The 17,767-nt window shown below is 37.7% G+C and overlaps 1 protein-coding gene across 1 annotated transcript in view; it reads right to left on the bottom strand.

The window, feature by feature from the left end:
* The window catches only part of MSH4 (mutS homolog 4), a gene marked incomplete at both ends in the record, with an annotated part of 92,548 nt that overhangs the window by 24,707 nt on the left and 50,074 nt on the right, over positions 1 to 17,767 (bottom strand). Inside the window, 3 exons of the mRNA XM_079697683.1 lie at positions 770 to 906; positions 4,565 to 4,734; positions 6,074 to 6,138. Coding sequence (XP_079553809.1) covers positions 770 to 906; positions 4,565 to 4,734; positions 6,074 to 6,138 — 372 coding nt within the window. The remainder of the gene's footprint in view (positions 1 to 769; positions 907 to 4,564; positions 4,735 to 6,073; positions 6,139 to 17,767) is intronic.

The raw sequence follows: 17,767 nt of genomic DNA, 5'->3' as shown, positions 1-17,767 counted from the left end.
CTTAAAGTAGCCATGTAGAAATGTTAAAACACTACATCTTATTACGAAGTAATAATATGCATGGTAGATAGTAATCCTCACTCCCTCTCTGATCCCTCCCTGTCTTAGCCCTTGGCCCATATCCAAACCTCACTCAATCTCTAACCCCATTACTAACTCTCAGCCCATTCTTTACTTCATCCATCCCTCATTACTTGGTAATACAATACGTATTTTAAAGACCAGAAGTTGAATGGTTTGTTTTTGTCAAAAGGTACTCCCTGGGGGCAGAGAAAACAAAGATTAGAGTGGGTGAGACTTTCCCAAACTGGTATATTGTGGAGGAGTTAACATGTATATAGAAAAAAATATCACCCTGGCACAAAGGTTTGGCAATACTGGATTTTAAAAAATCAAGCAAATTTCTCTACTTTAGGACTTTTATTAAACCTTTAATAGGCAGATGTGCATTGAGAAGAGATAGTACAGTACTTTCCAAACTTCTTTGATCAAAACTTCCTTTTGAACTTTCTTTCTTCATTTTCCTTTTTTTACCCATACCAAGCTCCCAGAACTGTGGGAAACACTGTGTTTGGTATTTCTCTAAAAAAATCTTCTCAATCGCTTTTCGATTAGTAAAGCTATTAGGTGGGTGGGTAGGAGTAAGAGAAGCAATACACAAAACATTCAGAAATTTGTCATGTAATACTCAAGAAGTGCCTGAAAATATGTAAATGCAATTCTGTAAAATCAGAAACAATAATTTCCTAACCAAAACTCTAGAATGAACCTTAATAAACTCTGAAGGAAGCTGATCATTGGGTAGGGCTGTACAATCTGTAGTCATCTGAATGAAAAATCCTCGAGTAGAGCTAAAACTTGTCCTTAAAGGAAGACTATATTTTTCTGCAAGCTGCGATATCATTCCTAGTGACCAGAAACAAGAAAAACAAAAACAAAGAAATTTTAGTGAGAAAAATTACTCTTCATGTTTAAAAAAATCATATAACTTTTTCTTGTTATTTTATATATAAGTAGGAAGGTCTTGTTACCTTTTATTTTTAATTTGAAGTATAGTTGTTTTACAACATTACATTTATTTCATGTGTGCAACACAGTGATCCAGTGGGATTTTTTTGCACATTAAATTCCATTATAGGTTATTACAAGATATTGAATATAATTCCCTGTGTTATATAGTAAATCCTTATCACTTATCTATTTTATGTATAGTAGTTTGTATCTGTTAATTCCATAGTCCTAATTTGTCCCTCCCTCCCTCTCTCCTGTGGTAACCATGAGTTTGTTTTCTATGTCTGCGAGTCTGTTCCCATTTTGTATACAGATTCATTTGTATTATTTTTTATTTTTTTCAACTTTGAAGGCAGGAAAGATTTTTTTAATGACATTTAATACAAGAGACCCATTGTCTACTCCTGGATATCTCTGTGTCTCCTAAGAGAAGACACTTGTGAGTCCAATTAAAACTCAATTTAAGCCACTAACTTGTGGTCGCAACTGTGTCATTCATCTGTGTTTGCCCCACCGCAGTGTCGAGCCCACTGCTCTGTTCAGTGCTGGCTGGTGTTCTACCAATGTCTGCCAATTTAATAAATGACTGAATAAACAAAAAAGTGAATGAGAAAAACTTAGAGCCTTAGCCAGGTTCTCCTTCTGATCATTTAGATGGTGCTTACTTCCAAATTAACTGAGAAGGACCTGGTGCTAGAATAAAAATAAATAGCTTACTAATAAGTAAAAAAGTTTTAAAAACTTAAAAAAGTAAAAAGTAAAAAAATAGTTTTTTTTTAAAAAAGGCCAATAAAAACAAAACCAGAAAATCAAAGAAATGATAGAAGGTTCCACTTTCAGCTAGGATATTAAAAAGTCACAAAAAACCATCAGTGCCACTGTAACCATGAGAAAACAATAAATTTAGAAATCTTCTGTCATAAAAGATATTGAAAGAGATCTGGACACAAGTCTAAATGAAGAGAATTCCAAAGAGAGACAAGCCCTAGATGACTGAGCGTGAGTAAGTGGAAGGCAGCTGCAGTTGGTAAAGAAACTCTGCTGGGATGAGAAGGAATGAGCCACACTTCAACCAGCCAGACCTGGCTGCTTGGCAGATTGGAAAACAGAGAGACAGCCAGCTCTCGCTATAGCCCATTCTCCCTCCCAATATTTTTTTAAATTAATTTTTATTGTAGTACAGTTGCTTTACAATGTTGTGTAAGTTTCTACTGTACAGCAAAATGAATCAGCTATACATATACATATATCCCCTTTTTTGGACTTCCTTCCCATTTAGGTCACCACAGTGCATTAAGTAGAGTTCCCTGTGCTACACAGTATGTTCTCATTAATTATCTATTTTACATACAGTATCAATAGTGTATATGTGTCAATCCCAATCTCCTAATCATCCCACCACCCCCACTCTCCCTTCTTGGTATCCCTACATTTGTTCTCTACATCAGTGTCTCTATTTCTGCTTTGCAAATAAAATCATCTATACCATTTTTCTAGATTCTACATATATGTGTTAATATACAATATTTGTTTCTCTCTTTCTGACTTACTCCACTCTAGGTCCACCCACATCTCTACAAATGACCCAACTTTGTTCCTTTTTATGGCTGAGTAATATTCCATTGTATATATGTACCACACCTTCTTTATCCATTCCTCTGTTGATGGACATTTTGGTTGCTTCCATGTCTTTGCTATTGTAAATAGTACTGCAGTGAACATTGGGGTGCATGTGTCTTTTTGAATTATTGTTTTCTCTGGGTATATGCCCTGTAGTGGGATTGCTGGGTCATACGGTAGCTCTATTTTTAGTTTTTTAAGGAACAGCCATACTGTTTTCCATAGTGGCTGTATCAATTTACATTCCCACCAACAGTGCAAGAGGGTTCCCTTTTCTCCACACCCTCTCCAGCATTTATTGTTTATAGATTTTTTGGTGATGGCCATTCTGACCTGTGTGAGGTGATCTCATTGTAGTTTTGATTCACATTTCTCTAATCGTTAGTGACGCTGAGCATCTTTTCATGTGCCTCTTGGCCATCTGTATGTCTTCCTGGAGAAATGTCTGTTTAGGTCTTCTGCCCATTTTTTGTTTGGGTTGTTTGTTTCTTTGATATTGAGCTGCATGAGCTGCTTGTATATTTTGGAGATAAATCCTTTGTCAGTTGCTTCATTTGCAAATGTTTTCTCCCATTCTGAGGGTTGTCTTTTCATCTTGTTTATTGTTTCCTTTGCGGTGCAAAGGCTTTTAAGTTTCATTAGGTCCCATTTTATTTTCATTACTCTAGGAGGTGAGTCAAAAAAGATCTTGCTGTGATTTATGTCAAAGAGTGTTCTGCCTATGTTTTCCTGTAAGAGTTTTATAGTGTCTGGCCTTACATTTAGGTCTTTAATCCATTTTGAGTTCAATGATTAACTCTTATCAATTCTTCGTTCAACCTCTGCATCTCTCTCTTCTCATATACACCCTAAATAATGCTTTGTTAACTTGTAATAGCTTAAAATAGTTCCTCTTTCCATTGCTCCACTCAAATTCACTCAACATATCTTCTTGATCAATTTCATTCCATAGAGCAAAAACATCTCAGTGCCTCTTCATTCTCCTTGGGAAAAATCTCCAATCTGGCTTTCGAAAACTAAATTCTGATCCCCAGTCTACATTTCTGACCTTATCTCTTAGTAGTTCTGTAAGGAAATGCCCTATACCATCCTAACAAATTTCCTCACTCATCCCTTAAGGTTTCCTCAGGACATTACGCTTCAGTATGTACCACTGCCAGAGGGCAGAATTCCTTTTTAGGCTATTCTACTAAAAATATTCCCATCCTCAATGCCTCCATACCCAGTCACACTCTGACCCCTCTGACCTACTATTTTTTTCTTCATGTATCTTAAATCCATGTGAAATTATGTACTATATATGATGGATATACTTTATATATCAATATGGATATACATATATGTATATATGTGTATATATATATATATATATATACACATTCATATGTGTGTATATTTCTTTATTATCTGTCTTTACTACTATTATAGCTCCATGAGGACAGGGACTTTGTTCTGTTTACTATGTATTCCCAGTACCTAGGACAGTGTCTATATTAACTAGGAGATTAGTAAACTGACAAAATGAATTACTGTACTAGCTGAAATGCTACCTCTTCTAGACAAAAATGATATCTCTTCCTCCAATGAAACCCTTTAGCACTGAGACAGTATTTTTCATGCAATTTATACTCAACATTGTATGAAGGTAAACTACTCTCCTAGCCTTCATGTAACCCTATATTTAAATTTGAAGGAACTCTAAATTTAAGTTTGTAGAAAAGAAGGGACACATTATAACACTTCGAGATCTTTTTTTTTTAAAGGCTCCTTAAATGATAATATCTGTTAACATTATCTGTTATTTGTTTTGGTAACAAAAAATAAATTTAAAATATGCATCGTTAATATAATCAGCAAAAAAGCACAACATGTCCTAAAAAAGTTTGTTTTATTTCTAAAAAACAGAATAAATTTGTTCAAGTAATTACATTACCTGCTATGTCATCTACAATCTCTGTATATGTTCTTCTGGCTATGTCAAGAAATTCATTTATGTTAGACCTCACTGCATAGCACTTCTGAGTCCTCATGTTCAGGCATCCTTTCATGTATCTTGCATCATCATTAATTACTGTTTTAATCTTGTCAAGTATGATTACAAACCTAAAAAAGAACATTATAGGCAATAAGTCAGTTATGTTAATTGATAATTTGAATAACAGTTAATGATAGCAAATAACATATTTTCTTAAAATTTTTGTTGAAAATTATTTTGCAAATAAACAATATATATAAAATTACATAAATTAGGACTGTGATTACATCAATTGTAAACTATTTTGTCAGTCATAACTACTCTCCTAAAATAACATGAGACCACCAAGAACAATCCTACAACTGATGATAAACAGATCTCCCAAATTACACATATTAACTGTGTCTGTGAATATAAAATATATCCTTGAAGCACTTTATAAAAATTCTGGCTTCATGCTCATTGACTCCATAAAAATTTACTTATACCATGTAGCAATCACTGTGTTAGGTGCAGGGATTCAAAGAAGGATTAACATATGGTCCTTGCCCTCAGTTGGTGCAAGGGAGATTAAGCATGCTATGAGACAGTATAACAGGAACCTTTCAATTATCAGTGTCTAAGTGCAGTGATCATGCAGACCAGGAGTCTGGTAACACCTATTTTCCTAACCTTTTATTTTACAGTATTCTGTTCTGTATTTATCTGTAATAAGTCAGTTTTATCAACCTCATTTTGTGACCTCATATAAGGTGTGAATCTTGAATCAATAAAATAACAGTTTTTAAGTATCACAAGCCTTTTTGTTCAAGAACCAAGGTGCCACTGCTAAAAGCAATACTAAAATTAAACTGTAATTAGATCTTATTCCGTATTCATATAGACTATTTTTTGGTTACATTAAGTCCTTCATGGTTTAACACAAAAGAATAATATATTTTTATATTTGCAAGTCTTTCCATGGAGAATAGTTAAAATAAAAAGAAATATTAAAATTTTGTATGATTTCAATTTTTTTTTTTTTTTTTTTTGTGGTACGTGGGCCTCTCACTGCTGTGGCCTCTCCCGGTGCGGAGCACAGGCTCCAGACGCGCAGGCTCAGCGGCCATGGCCCATGGGCCTAGCCGCTCCGCAGCATGTGGGATCCTCCCGGACCGGGGCACGAACCCGTGTCCCCTGCATCGGCAGGCAGACTCTCAACCACTGCGCCACCAGGGAAGCCCCTGATTTCAATTTTTAATGCTATTCTAATTGTCCATTAACACAAACCCTCAATGTGCTGTTACCCTATTTATTGGTATTTATAAAATGTAATATATAAATAAATTTTTAATGAACAGTTTAAAATTTCTGTTAACCAAACCTCAAGTAATTGTTCTATAGAATACAATTAGAGTTCTTAAAATCAGTTATGATCAGGAAGAAAGAAATAATCTGCTGTTTTATTAACAGTTGAATGACAAAGACCTCTTATCTTCCAAGGAACCATAGTAAGCTCTTAATAAAGGTGTGTTACAGTTCTTCAGAGTAATCTATTAAAGAATAAAGAAAAAGATAGTTAAGGATAATAAATTATGACATTATTCAAACAAAGCATTTTAGACCTGTTTAGTACTTTACATTTTACCAAGTATTTTCTTGCTTCATCTTCTCATTTATATACTCATAACAGAAATTTTTGGTATGTAGGTTAAGACAGATTGTATCTAGCCCATTTTTCAGATAAAGAGCACATGGCTAAACAGTGGCATCCACTGCTTTACTATTATGACTTTTATTTTTCTTGCTGCCCAATTAACATTAAACTACTTATTAATGTAGTTTAACTAGTTTAATTAACTACTTATTAATGCAGTTAAACAGTTATCATTGTACATTCAGAGTACTCTAATACATGTAACTCCAAAATTTGGGTTAAATGTATTAATACGTTAAACTAAAGAAGCGTTTTGTATATTTGTAAATAGAGCAACTTCTACATTCTTATATGGCAAAAGTAGGGATTTTATTTTGCTTAATGGAAACTATGAGTGATCACTATTTGAATAAACAGAAAAGAGAGAAATCATAGGTAACCTGACTTTTACCTCCTATTTTAGTTTTGTTATGAGGCAATGGCAATAACTTTTTTGCTTATTAATAGAAAAATAATACTTACATGCCAAGAAAAACTAGAAATGCATAAGAGCATAAAGAAAAACATTTAAATCACTCATTATTCTACCACCCTTCCAAAGATAAATACTCTAAGTATTGTGATATATTTCCTGTCCCTTTTTCAAATCAAAAAATTTGTATCATTACATGCTCCTTTTTTCCCCATCTATTCAAAAATAGATGAAAAAAATCACCATTCTGTAACCATCGGAGTTACTTCAGGTAAGAGTCATTAATAAATAACAAAATCAATGGGTGAAAGTTTGACAAGAAACAGTATATTTACACAGTCTCACGGTATCTCTCCACAGATTACTGATAAATTTATAGTGAAGTAATTAATCAAAGTTATTATCACCAAGAAGGGAAAGAAAAATGACATCATGTGCTTCCTGATGTAATACACTGAGAAAGATACAACATTGCTCATAGAGTATTATTGCCAAATATGTGTAAGCAGAATTTAATCATGAGGAAACAATCATGCAAACTGAGGAATATCTTATTAAACAACTGACACGGCGCCAGTGGCCGCTGGTGGCCCTGCATATTTGGCACTGCCAGGGTGCTCGTGATCCAAGCAGTCATACCACATCTGCATCTAGTCCTCACAGGGGCAGATCAAGAGCTCCAAGGCAGCCTCAGGACCAGACTCCTGTGGGTGGACCACATGCAGAGGTGGGGATAAAACCAAAGCTGAACCCCAGGGACGGGGTGACTAAGGAAGAAGATCGAAAATCTTTCCATCAGTTGTACAAGCTGCAGATCAAACCTCCCCGATCAGCTAGGAAGACCCTGTTTTTATGGAATATCTGAGTAGACAATGAGTGTTCCCACAAATGAAAACGGTCTAGCTCTGGCAGCTGTGGACTTTGGGGGCAAGCACACGCAGGAAGTGGGCCAGATCAGAATCTGAGTGGTCCCCACAGGGCACACAGCAGGTCCAGAGACCAGCTCAGAGGCAGAGGAGGGCCTCTTGGGGAGGCAGAGGTGAGCTGTGGCTGACGGCATGTAAGGACACTAACAGCAGAGACTCCAGGGAAACATAATTATTACAATTAATTTTATTACATTTTGATTCATTCTGTTGCTGCTTCTAGCTTTTTTTTCTTTCTTTCATTTTGTTTGTTTGTTGTTTTAGTTTTTTTTTAATTCAGTCTTCTGGGATTTCCATGGTTTATAAAATATTTTTATTTTTATTTTTTTATATATTTCTATTTTTACTTTGCTTTTATGTTGTTCTGTGTTCTTTTCCCTTATTTTTTTCCCTCCTCTTTTTCTTTAATACATTTTTCTTTTTTTTATATTTCCATTTCTACTCTGCTTTTCTGTTGCCTGTGTTTTTTCCCTTTTTATTTTATTATTTTTAAATCATTTTTATCAGTTCTGTTTCCTTGCTTCATTCTTCATTTGGCACACTGTTTTGTCTTTGTTTTTAGGTTATGTGTTTATGTTGTTTTCAGGTTATGTGTTTATATTAGTTTTAATCCTAATTGTTTGATTTCATTTTTGAGTTCTTGTATTTCTCTGGTTGTTTTCTTGATTTTTGTTTTATTTGGCTCTGTTTTATTTCTTGCACATGTGTGTTTTTCCTTGTTTCTGTTTTTGTTTGTTTGATTTTGTTTTTACAATTTCTCCAGGGTCCTGTTTGCCTTCTCTTTTTTCTTTAATATATTTTCTATTTTTTAAGATATATTTTTATTTCTACATTGCTTTTCTATTGTTCTGTCTTTTTTCCCCTTTCTCTTTTTCTTTTCTTTTTTAATATCATTTTTGTCAGTTTGTTTTCTTTCTTTGCTTCATTCTTCAGTTAGAATTCTGCTTTGGTTTTGTTTTTCGGTTTTGGGGTTTTGTCAGCTTTCCTCTGAATTGTTTGATTTCATTCTGGGGTTCTTCTGTTTGTCTGGTTGTTCTCTTGTTATTTGATTTATTTGGTTCTGTTTTTGTTTCTTTTCTGTGTGTGTGGCATGTTTCCTTGTTTCTGTTTGCATTTGTTTGATTTTACTTTTTACCATTTGTCTCGGGTTTTGTTAGTCTTTTTTTTTTTTTTTTTAATCCCCTTTATTGCCAGAACAAGTGACTTGCAGGGTCCTGGTTCCTTGACCAGAAGATGGGCCTGAGGCTCTGGAGTGGCAGCACTGGGTCCAGGATGCTGGACCACCAGAGAATTCCCAGTCCCAGGGAAGATTAACTGCCAAGAGCTCTCACTGAGGTCTCTATCTGAATCTAAGACCCAGGTCCACCCAAGTGCCAGCAGCTCCCAGCACTGGACACGTCATACCGAACAACAAACAAGACAGGAACACAAACCCACCCATCAGCACACAGACTACCTAAAGTCATACTAAGCTAACAGACACCCCAAAACAAATCACCTGACATGGCCCTGCTCATCAGAGGGAAAAGACTCAGCTCCACCCACCAGAACGCAAGCACCAGTCCCTCCCATCAGGAAGCCTACGCAAGACACTGGACCAACACCACCACTGGGGGCAGAGAACAGAAGTAAGAGGAACTGTGACCCTGCAGCCTAGGGAAAAGAGACCTCAAATACTGTATATTAGACAAAATAAGAAGACAGAGAAATATCTTACAGACAAAGGAGCAAGATAAAAACGCACAAGACCAAATAAATGAAGAGGAAATAGGCAAACTAACTGAAAACGAATTCAGAGTAATGATAGTAAACATGATCCAAAATCTTGGAAATAGAACACAGAAAATACAAGAAACGTTTAACAAGGACCTAGAAGAACTAAAGAGCAAACAAACATTAATGAACAACACAATAACTGAAATAAAAAACACTCTAGAAGGAATCAATAACACAATAACTGAGGGAGAAGAATGGACTAGAGAGCTGGAAAATAAAATGGTGGAAATAAATGTCACAGAGTAAAGAAAAAAGAATGAAAAGAATGGAGGACAGCCTCCGAGACCTCTGGGACAACATTAAGCACAACAACATTCAAATTATAGGCGTCCCAGAAGAAGAAGAAAAAAAAGTGGGGCTGAAAATATTTGAAGAGATTATAGTTGAAAAATTCCCCAGGGAAAGGAAATAGCCACCCAAGTCCAGGAAGCACAGAGAGTCCCATAAAGGATAAACCCAAGGAGAAACATGCCGAGACACATATTAATCGAGCTAACAAAAATTAAACACAAAGAAAAAATATTAAGAGCAACAAGGGAAAAGCAACAAAAAACATACAAGGGAATCCCCATAAGATTAACAGCTGATATTTCAGCAGAAACTCTACAGGCCAGAAGGGAGTGGGAAGATATATTTAAAGTGATGAAAGGGGAAAAACTACAACCAAGATTACTCTACCCAGCAAGGATCACATTCAGATTCGACGGAGAAATCAAAAGCTTTACAGACAAACAAGTTAAGAGAATTCAGCACCACCAAACCAGCTTTACAACAAATGCTAAAGGAACTTCTCTAGGCAGGAAACACAAGAGGAGGAAAGGACTTACAAAAACAAACCCAAAACAATTAAGATAATGGTACTAGGAACATACTTTTCAATAATTACCTTAAACGTAAATGGATTAAATACCCAACCAAAGGACCCAGACTGGCTGAATGGATACAAAAACGAGACCCACATATATGCTGTCTACAAGAGACCACTTCAGAACAAGGGACACATACAGACTGAAAGTAAGGGGATGGGAAAAGATATTCCATGCAAATGGAAATCAAAAGATAGCTGGAGTAGCAATACTCATATCAGAAAAAATAAACTTTAAAATAAAGACTATTACAAGAGACAAAGAAGGACACTACATAATGATCAAGGGACCAATCCAAGAAGAAGATTTAACAATTGTAAATATCTATGCACCCAACATAGGAGCACCTCGATACATAAGGCAAATGCTAACAGCCATAAAATGGGAAATCAACAGTAACACAATCATAGTAGTTGACTTTAACACCCCACTTACACCAATCAACAGATCATCCAAACAGAAAATAAATAAGGAAAAAAAAAGCTGTAAATGACACATTAAACAAGATGGACTTAATTGATATTTATAGGACATTCCATCCAAAAACAATAGAATACACTTTCTTCTCAAGTGCTCATGGAACATTCTCCAGGATAAACTGTATCTTGGGTCACAAATCAAGCGTTGGTAAATTTAAGAAAATTGAAATCGTATCAAACATCTTTTCCAACCACAACGCTATGAGACTAGATATCAATTACAGGAAAAAAAATCTGTAAAAAAATACAAACACATGGAGGCTAAGCAATATGCTACTAAACAACCAAGAGATCACTGAAGAAATCAAAGAGGAAATCAAAAAATACCTGGAAACAAATGACAATGAAAACACAATGAGCCAAAACCTATGGGATGCAGCAAAAGCTGTTCTAAGAGGGAATTTTATAGCAACACAATCCTACTTCAAGAAACAAGAAAAATCTCAAACAAACAACCTAACCTTACATCTAAAGCAATTAGAGAAAGAAGAACAAAAAAACTCATAGTCAGCAGAAGGAAAGAAATCATAAAGACCAGATAAGATATAAATAAAAAGAAATGAAGGAAACAATAGCAAAGATCAATAAAAGTAAAAGCTGCTTCTTTGAGAAGATAAACAAAATTGATAAACCATTAGCCAGACTCATCAGAAAAAAAAGGGAGAAGACTCAAATCAACAGAATTAGAAATGAAAAAGGACAAGCAACTACTGACACTGCAGAAAAACAAAGGATCATGAGAGACTACTACAAGCAACTATATGCCAATAAAAGGAACAACCTGGAAGAAATGGACAAATTCTTACAGAAGTATGGTTATACCTTTTCAAGACTGAACCAGGAAGAAATAGAGAACAACAACAGACCAATCACAAGCAGTGAAATTGAAACTGTGATTAACAACCTTCCAACAAGCAGAAGTCCAGGATCAGATGGCTTCAAAGGCGAATTCTATCAAACATTTAGAGAAGAGTTAACACCTATCCTTCTCAAACTCTCCCAAAATATAGCAGAGGGAGGAACACTCCCTAACTCATTCTACGAGGCCACCATCACCCTGATACCAAAACCAGACAAAGATGTCACGAAGAGAGAAAACTACAGGCCAGTATCACTGAGGAACATAGATGCAAAGATCTTCAACAAAATACTAGCAAACAGAATCCAACAGCACATTAAAAGGATCATACACCATGATCAAGTGGGGTTTATCCCAGGAATGCAAGGATTCTTCAATATATGCAAATCAATCAATGTGATACACCATATTAAGAAACTGAAGTATATAAACCATGATAATCTCAATAGATGCAGGAAAAGCTTTTGACAACATTCAGCACCCATTTAGGACAAAAACTCTCCAGAAAGTGGGCACAGAGGGAAACTATCTCAACATAATAAAAGCCATATATGACAAACCTACAGCCAGCATCATTCTCAATGGTGAAAAATGGAAAGCATTTCCTCTAAGATCAGGAACAGGACAAGGTTGCCCACTCTCACCACTATTATTCAACATACTTTTGGAAGTTTTAGCCACACCAGTCAGAGAAGAAAAAAAAAAATGAAATGAATCCAAATAGAATAAGAAGAAGTAAAACTGTCACTGTTTACAGATGACATGATACTACACATAGAAAATCCTAAAGATGCCACCAGAAAACTACTAGAGCTAATCAATGAATTTAGTAAAGTAACAGGATACAAAATGAATGCACAGAAATCTCTTGCATTCCTATACACTAACAACAAAAAACCAGAAAGAGAAATCAAGGAAACACTCCCATTTACCATTGCAACAAAGACATAAAATACCTAGGAATAAGCATACCTAAGGAGGCAAAAAACCTGTATGCAAAAAACTACAAGACACTGATGAAAGAAATCAAAGATGATACAAACAGATGGAAAGATATACCATGTTCTTGGATTGGAAGGATCAATATTGTGAAAGTGACTACATTACCAAAAGCAGCTACAGATTCAAAGTAATCCCCATCAAATTATCAGTGGCATTTTTCACAGAACTAGAACAAAAAATTTGACAATTTGTATGGAAACACAAAAGATCTCGAATAGACAAAGCAATCTTGAGAAAGAAAAACGGAACTGGAGGAATCAGGCTGCCTGACTTCAGACATACTACAAAGCTATAGTAATCAAGACAGTATGGTACTGGCACAAAACAGAAATATAGGTCAATGGAACAGGACAGAAAGCCCAGAGGTAAACCCACGTACATATAGTCACCTTATCTTTGGCAAAGGAGGCAAGAATATACAGTGTAGAAAAGACAGGCTCTTCAATAAGCGGAGCTAGGAAAAGTGGACAGCTACATGTAAAAGAATGAAATTAGAACACTCCATAACACCATATACAAAAATAAACTCAAAGTGCATTAAAGACCTAAATGTAAGGCCAGACACTATCAAACTCTTAGAGGAAAACATAGGCAGAACACTCTATGACATAAATCACAGCAAGATCTTTTTTGACCCACCTCCTGGAGTAATGAAAATAAAATCAAAAGTAAACAAATGGGACCTAATTAAACTTCAAGCTTTGCACAGCAAAGGAAACCATAAACAGGACCAAAAGATAACCCTCAGGATGGGAGAAAATATTTTCAAACGAAGCAACTGAAAAAGGATTAATCCCCAAAATATACAAGCAGCTCTGTAGCTCAATATCAAAAAAACAAAGAACCCAATCCAAAAATGAGCAGAAGACTAAATAGACATTTCTCCAAAGAAGACATACAGATTGCCAAGAAACACATGAAAAGATGCTCAACATCACTAATCATTAGAGAAGTGAAAACAACCATAATGAGGTATCTCCTCACACTGGTCACAATGGTCATCATCAACAAATGTACAAACAATAAATGCTGGAGAGGGTGTGGAGAAAAGGGTTTCCTCCTACACTGTTGGTGGGAATGTAAATTGATATAGCCACTATGGAGGACAATATGGAGGTTCCTTAGAAAACTAAAAATAGAATTACCATATGACCCAGCAATCCCACTACTGGGCATATACCCTGAGAAAACCATAATTCAAAAAGATACACGGGTAAGATGGCGGAAGAGTAAGACGCGGAGATCACCTTCCTCCCCATGGATACACCAGAAATACAGCTACACGTGGAACAACTCCTACAGAACACCTACTGAACGCTGGCAGAAGACACCAGACCTCCCAAAAGGCAAGAAACTCCCCACATACCCGGGTAGGGCAAAGCGGAGAGATTCCCGCACAGAGGATCGGTGCTGAGCGGCACTCACCAGCCCGAGAGGCTTGTCTGCTCGCCCGACGGGGCGGGCGGCGCTGGAAGCTGAGGCTCGGGCTTCGGTCAGAGCGCAGGGAGAGGTCTGGGGCTGGCGGCGAGAACTCAGCCTGAAGGGGGCTAATGTGCCACAGCTAGCCGGGAGGGAGTCCGGGAAAACTCTGGAGCTGCCGAAGAGGCAAGAGACTTTTTCTGCCCGCTTGGTTTCCTGGTGCGCGAGGAGAGGGGATTAAGAGCGCTGCTTAAAGGGGCTCCACAGACGGGCGCAAGTCGCGGCTGAAAGCGCGGAGCCCAGAGACGGGCGTGGGACGCTGGGGCTGCTGCTGCCGCCGCCAAGAAGCCTGTGTGTGAGCGCAAGTCACTGTCCACACCGCCCTTCCGGGAGCCTGTTCAGGCCGCCACTACCGGGGTCCCGGGATCCAGGGGCGGCTTCCCTGGGAGAACGCACGGCGCGCCTCGGGCTAGTGCAACGTCACGCAGACCTCTGCCACTGCAGGCTCGCCCCGCACTCCGTGCCCCTCCCTCCCGCCCGGCCTGAGGGAGCCAGAGTCCCCGAAGAGGCTGCTCCTTTAACCCTGTCCTGTCTCAGCGAAGAACAGACGCCCTCCGGCGACCTACACGCAGAGGCGGGGCCAAATCCAAAGCTGAGACCCAGGTGCTGTGAGAACAAAGAAGAGAAAGGGAAACCTCTCTCAGCAGCCTCAGAAGCAGCGGATTAAAGCTCCACAATCAACTTGATGTACTCTGCATCTGTGGAATACATGAATAGACAACAAATCATCCCAAATTGAGGAGCCAGGAGTCAGTGCTGTGCCTCTGAGGTGGGAGAGCCAAGTTCAGGACACTGGTCCACAAGAGACCTCCCAGCTCCACATAACATCGAACGGCGAAAATCTTGCAGAGATCTCCATCTCAACACCAGCACCCAGCTTCACTCAACGACCAGCAAGCTACAGTGCTGGACACCCTATGCCAAACAACTAGCAAGACAGGAACACAACGCCACCCATTAGCAGAGAGGTGGCCTAAAATCATAAAAAGTCCGCAGACACCCCAAAACACACCACCAGACGTGGACCTGCCCAACAGAAAGACAAGATCCAGCCTCATCCACCAGAACACAGGCACTAGTCCCCACCACCAGGAAGCCTACACAACCCACTAAACCAACCTTAGCCACTGGGGACAGACACCAGAAACAACGGGAACTACGAACCTGCAGCCTGCAAAAAGGAGACCCCAAACACAGTAACATAAGCAAAATGAGAAGACAGAAAAACACACAGCAGGAGAAGGAGCAAGATAAAAACCCACCAGACCTAACAAATGAAGAGGTAATAGGAAGTCTACCTGAAAAAGAATTCAGAATAATGATGGTAAAGATGATCCAAGATTCTATTTCCCAGATCCAAAATCTTGGAAATAGAATAGACAAAATGCAAGAAACAGTTAACAAGGACCTAGAAGAACTAAAGATGAATCAAGCATCGATTAAAAACACAATAAATGAAATAAAAAATACTCTAGATGGGATCAATAGCAGAATAACTGAGGCAGAAGAACGGATAAGTGAGGTGGAAGATAAAATAGAGGAAATAACTGCTGCAGAGCAAAATAAAGAAAAAAGAATGAAAAGAACAGAGGACAGTCTCAGAGACCTCTGGGACAACATTAAACGCACCAACATTCGAATTATAGGGGTTCCAGAAGAAGAAGAGAAAAAGAAAGGGACTGAGAAAATATTTGAAGAGATTATAGTTGAAAACTTCCCTAATATGGGAAAGGAAATACTTAATCAAGTCCAGGAGGCACAGAGAGTCCCATACAGAATCAATCCAAGGAGAAATACGCCAAGACACATATTAATCAAACTGTCAAAAATTAAACACAAAGAAATCATATTAAAAGCAGCAAGGGAGGGCTTCCCTGGTGGCGCAGTGGTTGAGAATCTGCCTGCCAATGCAGGGGACAGGGGTTCTAGCCCTGGTCTGGGAAGATCCCACATGCCGCAGAGCAGCTGGGCCCGTGAGCCACAACTACTGAGCCTGCGTATCTGGAGCCTGTGCTCCGCAACAGGAGAGGCCGCAACAGTGAGAGGCCCGCGCACCGCGATGAAGAGTGGCCCCTGCTCGCCGCAACCAGAGAAAGCCCTCGCACAGAAATGAAGACCCAATGCAGCCAAATAAATAAATAAAAAATGAATTTAAAAAAAAAAAATAAAAAATAAAATAAAATAAAAGCAGCAAGGGAAAAACAACAAATAACACACAAGGGAATCCCCATCAGGATAACAGCTGATCTCTCAGCAGAAACTCTACAAGCCAGAAGGGAGTGGCAGGACATAATTAAAGTGATGAAGGAGAAAAACCTGCAACCAAGATTACTCTACCCAGCAAGGATCTCATTCAGATTTGATGGAGAAATTAAAACGTTTACAGACAAGCAAAAGCTGAGAGAGTTCAGCACCACCAAACCAGCTTTACAACAAATGCTAAAGGAACTTCTCTAGGCAAGAAACACAACAGAAGGAAAAGACCTACAATAACGAACCCAAAACAATTAAGAAAATGGGAATAGGAACATACATATCGATAATTACCTTAAATGTAAATGGACTAAATGCTCCCACCAAAAGACACAGATTGGCTGAATGGATACAAAAACAAGACCCATATATATGCTGTCTACAAGAGACCCACTTCAGACCTAGAGACACATACAGACTGAAAGTAAGGGGATGGAAAAAGATATTCCATGCAAAGAGACACATACAGACTGAAAGTAAGGGGATGGAAAAAGATATTCCATGCAAATGGAAACCAAAAGAAAGCTGGAGTATCAATTCTCATATCAGACAAAATAGACTTTAAAATAAAGACTACTAGAAGAGACAAAGAAGGACACTACATAATGATCAAGGGATCGATCCAAGAAGAAGATATAACAATTGTAGATATTTATGCACCAAACGTAGGAGCACCTCAATACATAAGGCAAATACTAACAGCCATAAAAGGAGAAATCGACAATAACACAGTCATAGTAGGGGACTTTAACACCCCACTTTCACCAATGGACAGATCATCCAAAATGAAAATAAATAAGGAAACACAAGCTTTAAATGATACATTAAACAAGATGGACTTAATTGATATTTATAGGACATTCCATCCAAAAACAACAGAATACACATTTTTCTCAAGTGCTCATGGAACATTCTCCAGGATAGATCATATCTTGGGTCACAAATCAAGCCTTGGTAAATTTAAGAAAATTGAAATTGTATCAAGTATCTTTTCTGACCAGAATGCTATGAGACTAGATATCAATTACAGGAAAAGAGCTGTAAAAAATACAAACACTTGGAGGCTAAACAATACACTACTTAATAACGAAGTGATCACTGAAGAAATCAAAGAGGAAATTAAAAAATACCTAGAAACAAATGACAATGGAGACACGACGACCCAAAACCTATGGGATGCAGCAAAAGCAGTTCTAAGGGGGAAGTTTATAGCAATACAATCCCACCTTAAGAAACAGGAAACATCTCGAATAAACAACCTAACCTTGCACCTAAAGCAATTAGAGAAAGAAGAACAAAAACATCCCAAAGTTAGCAGAAGGAAAGAAATCATAAAAATCAGATCAGAAATAAATGAAAAAGAAATGAAGGAAACGATAGCAAAGATCAATAAAACTAAAAGCTGGTTCTTTG

The sequence above is a fragment of the Hyperoodon ampullatus genome (genome assembly GCF_949752795.1).
Source record: "Hyperoodon ampullatus genome assembly, chromosome: 2".
Classification (NCBI taxonomy): Eukaryota; Metazoa; Chordata; class Mammalia; order Artiodactyla; family Ziphiidae; genus Hyperoodon; species Hyperoodon ampullatus.
Note: the sequence above shows the minus strand (reverse complement) of the source record. Positions and strands in the feature narration are given on the sequence as shown.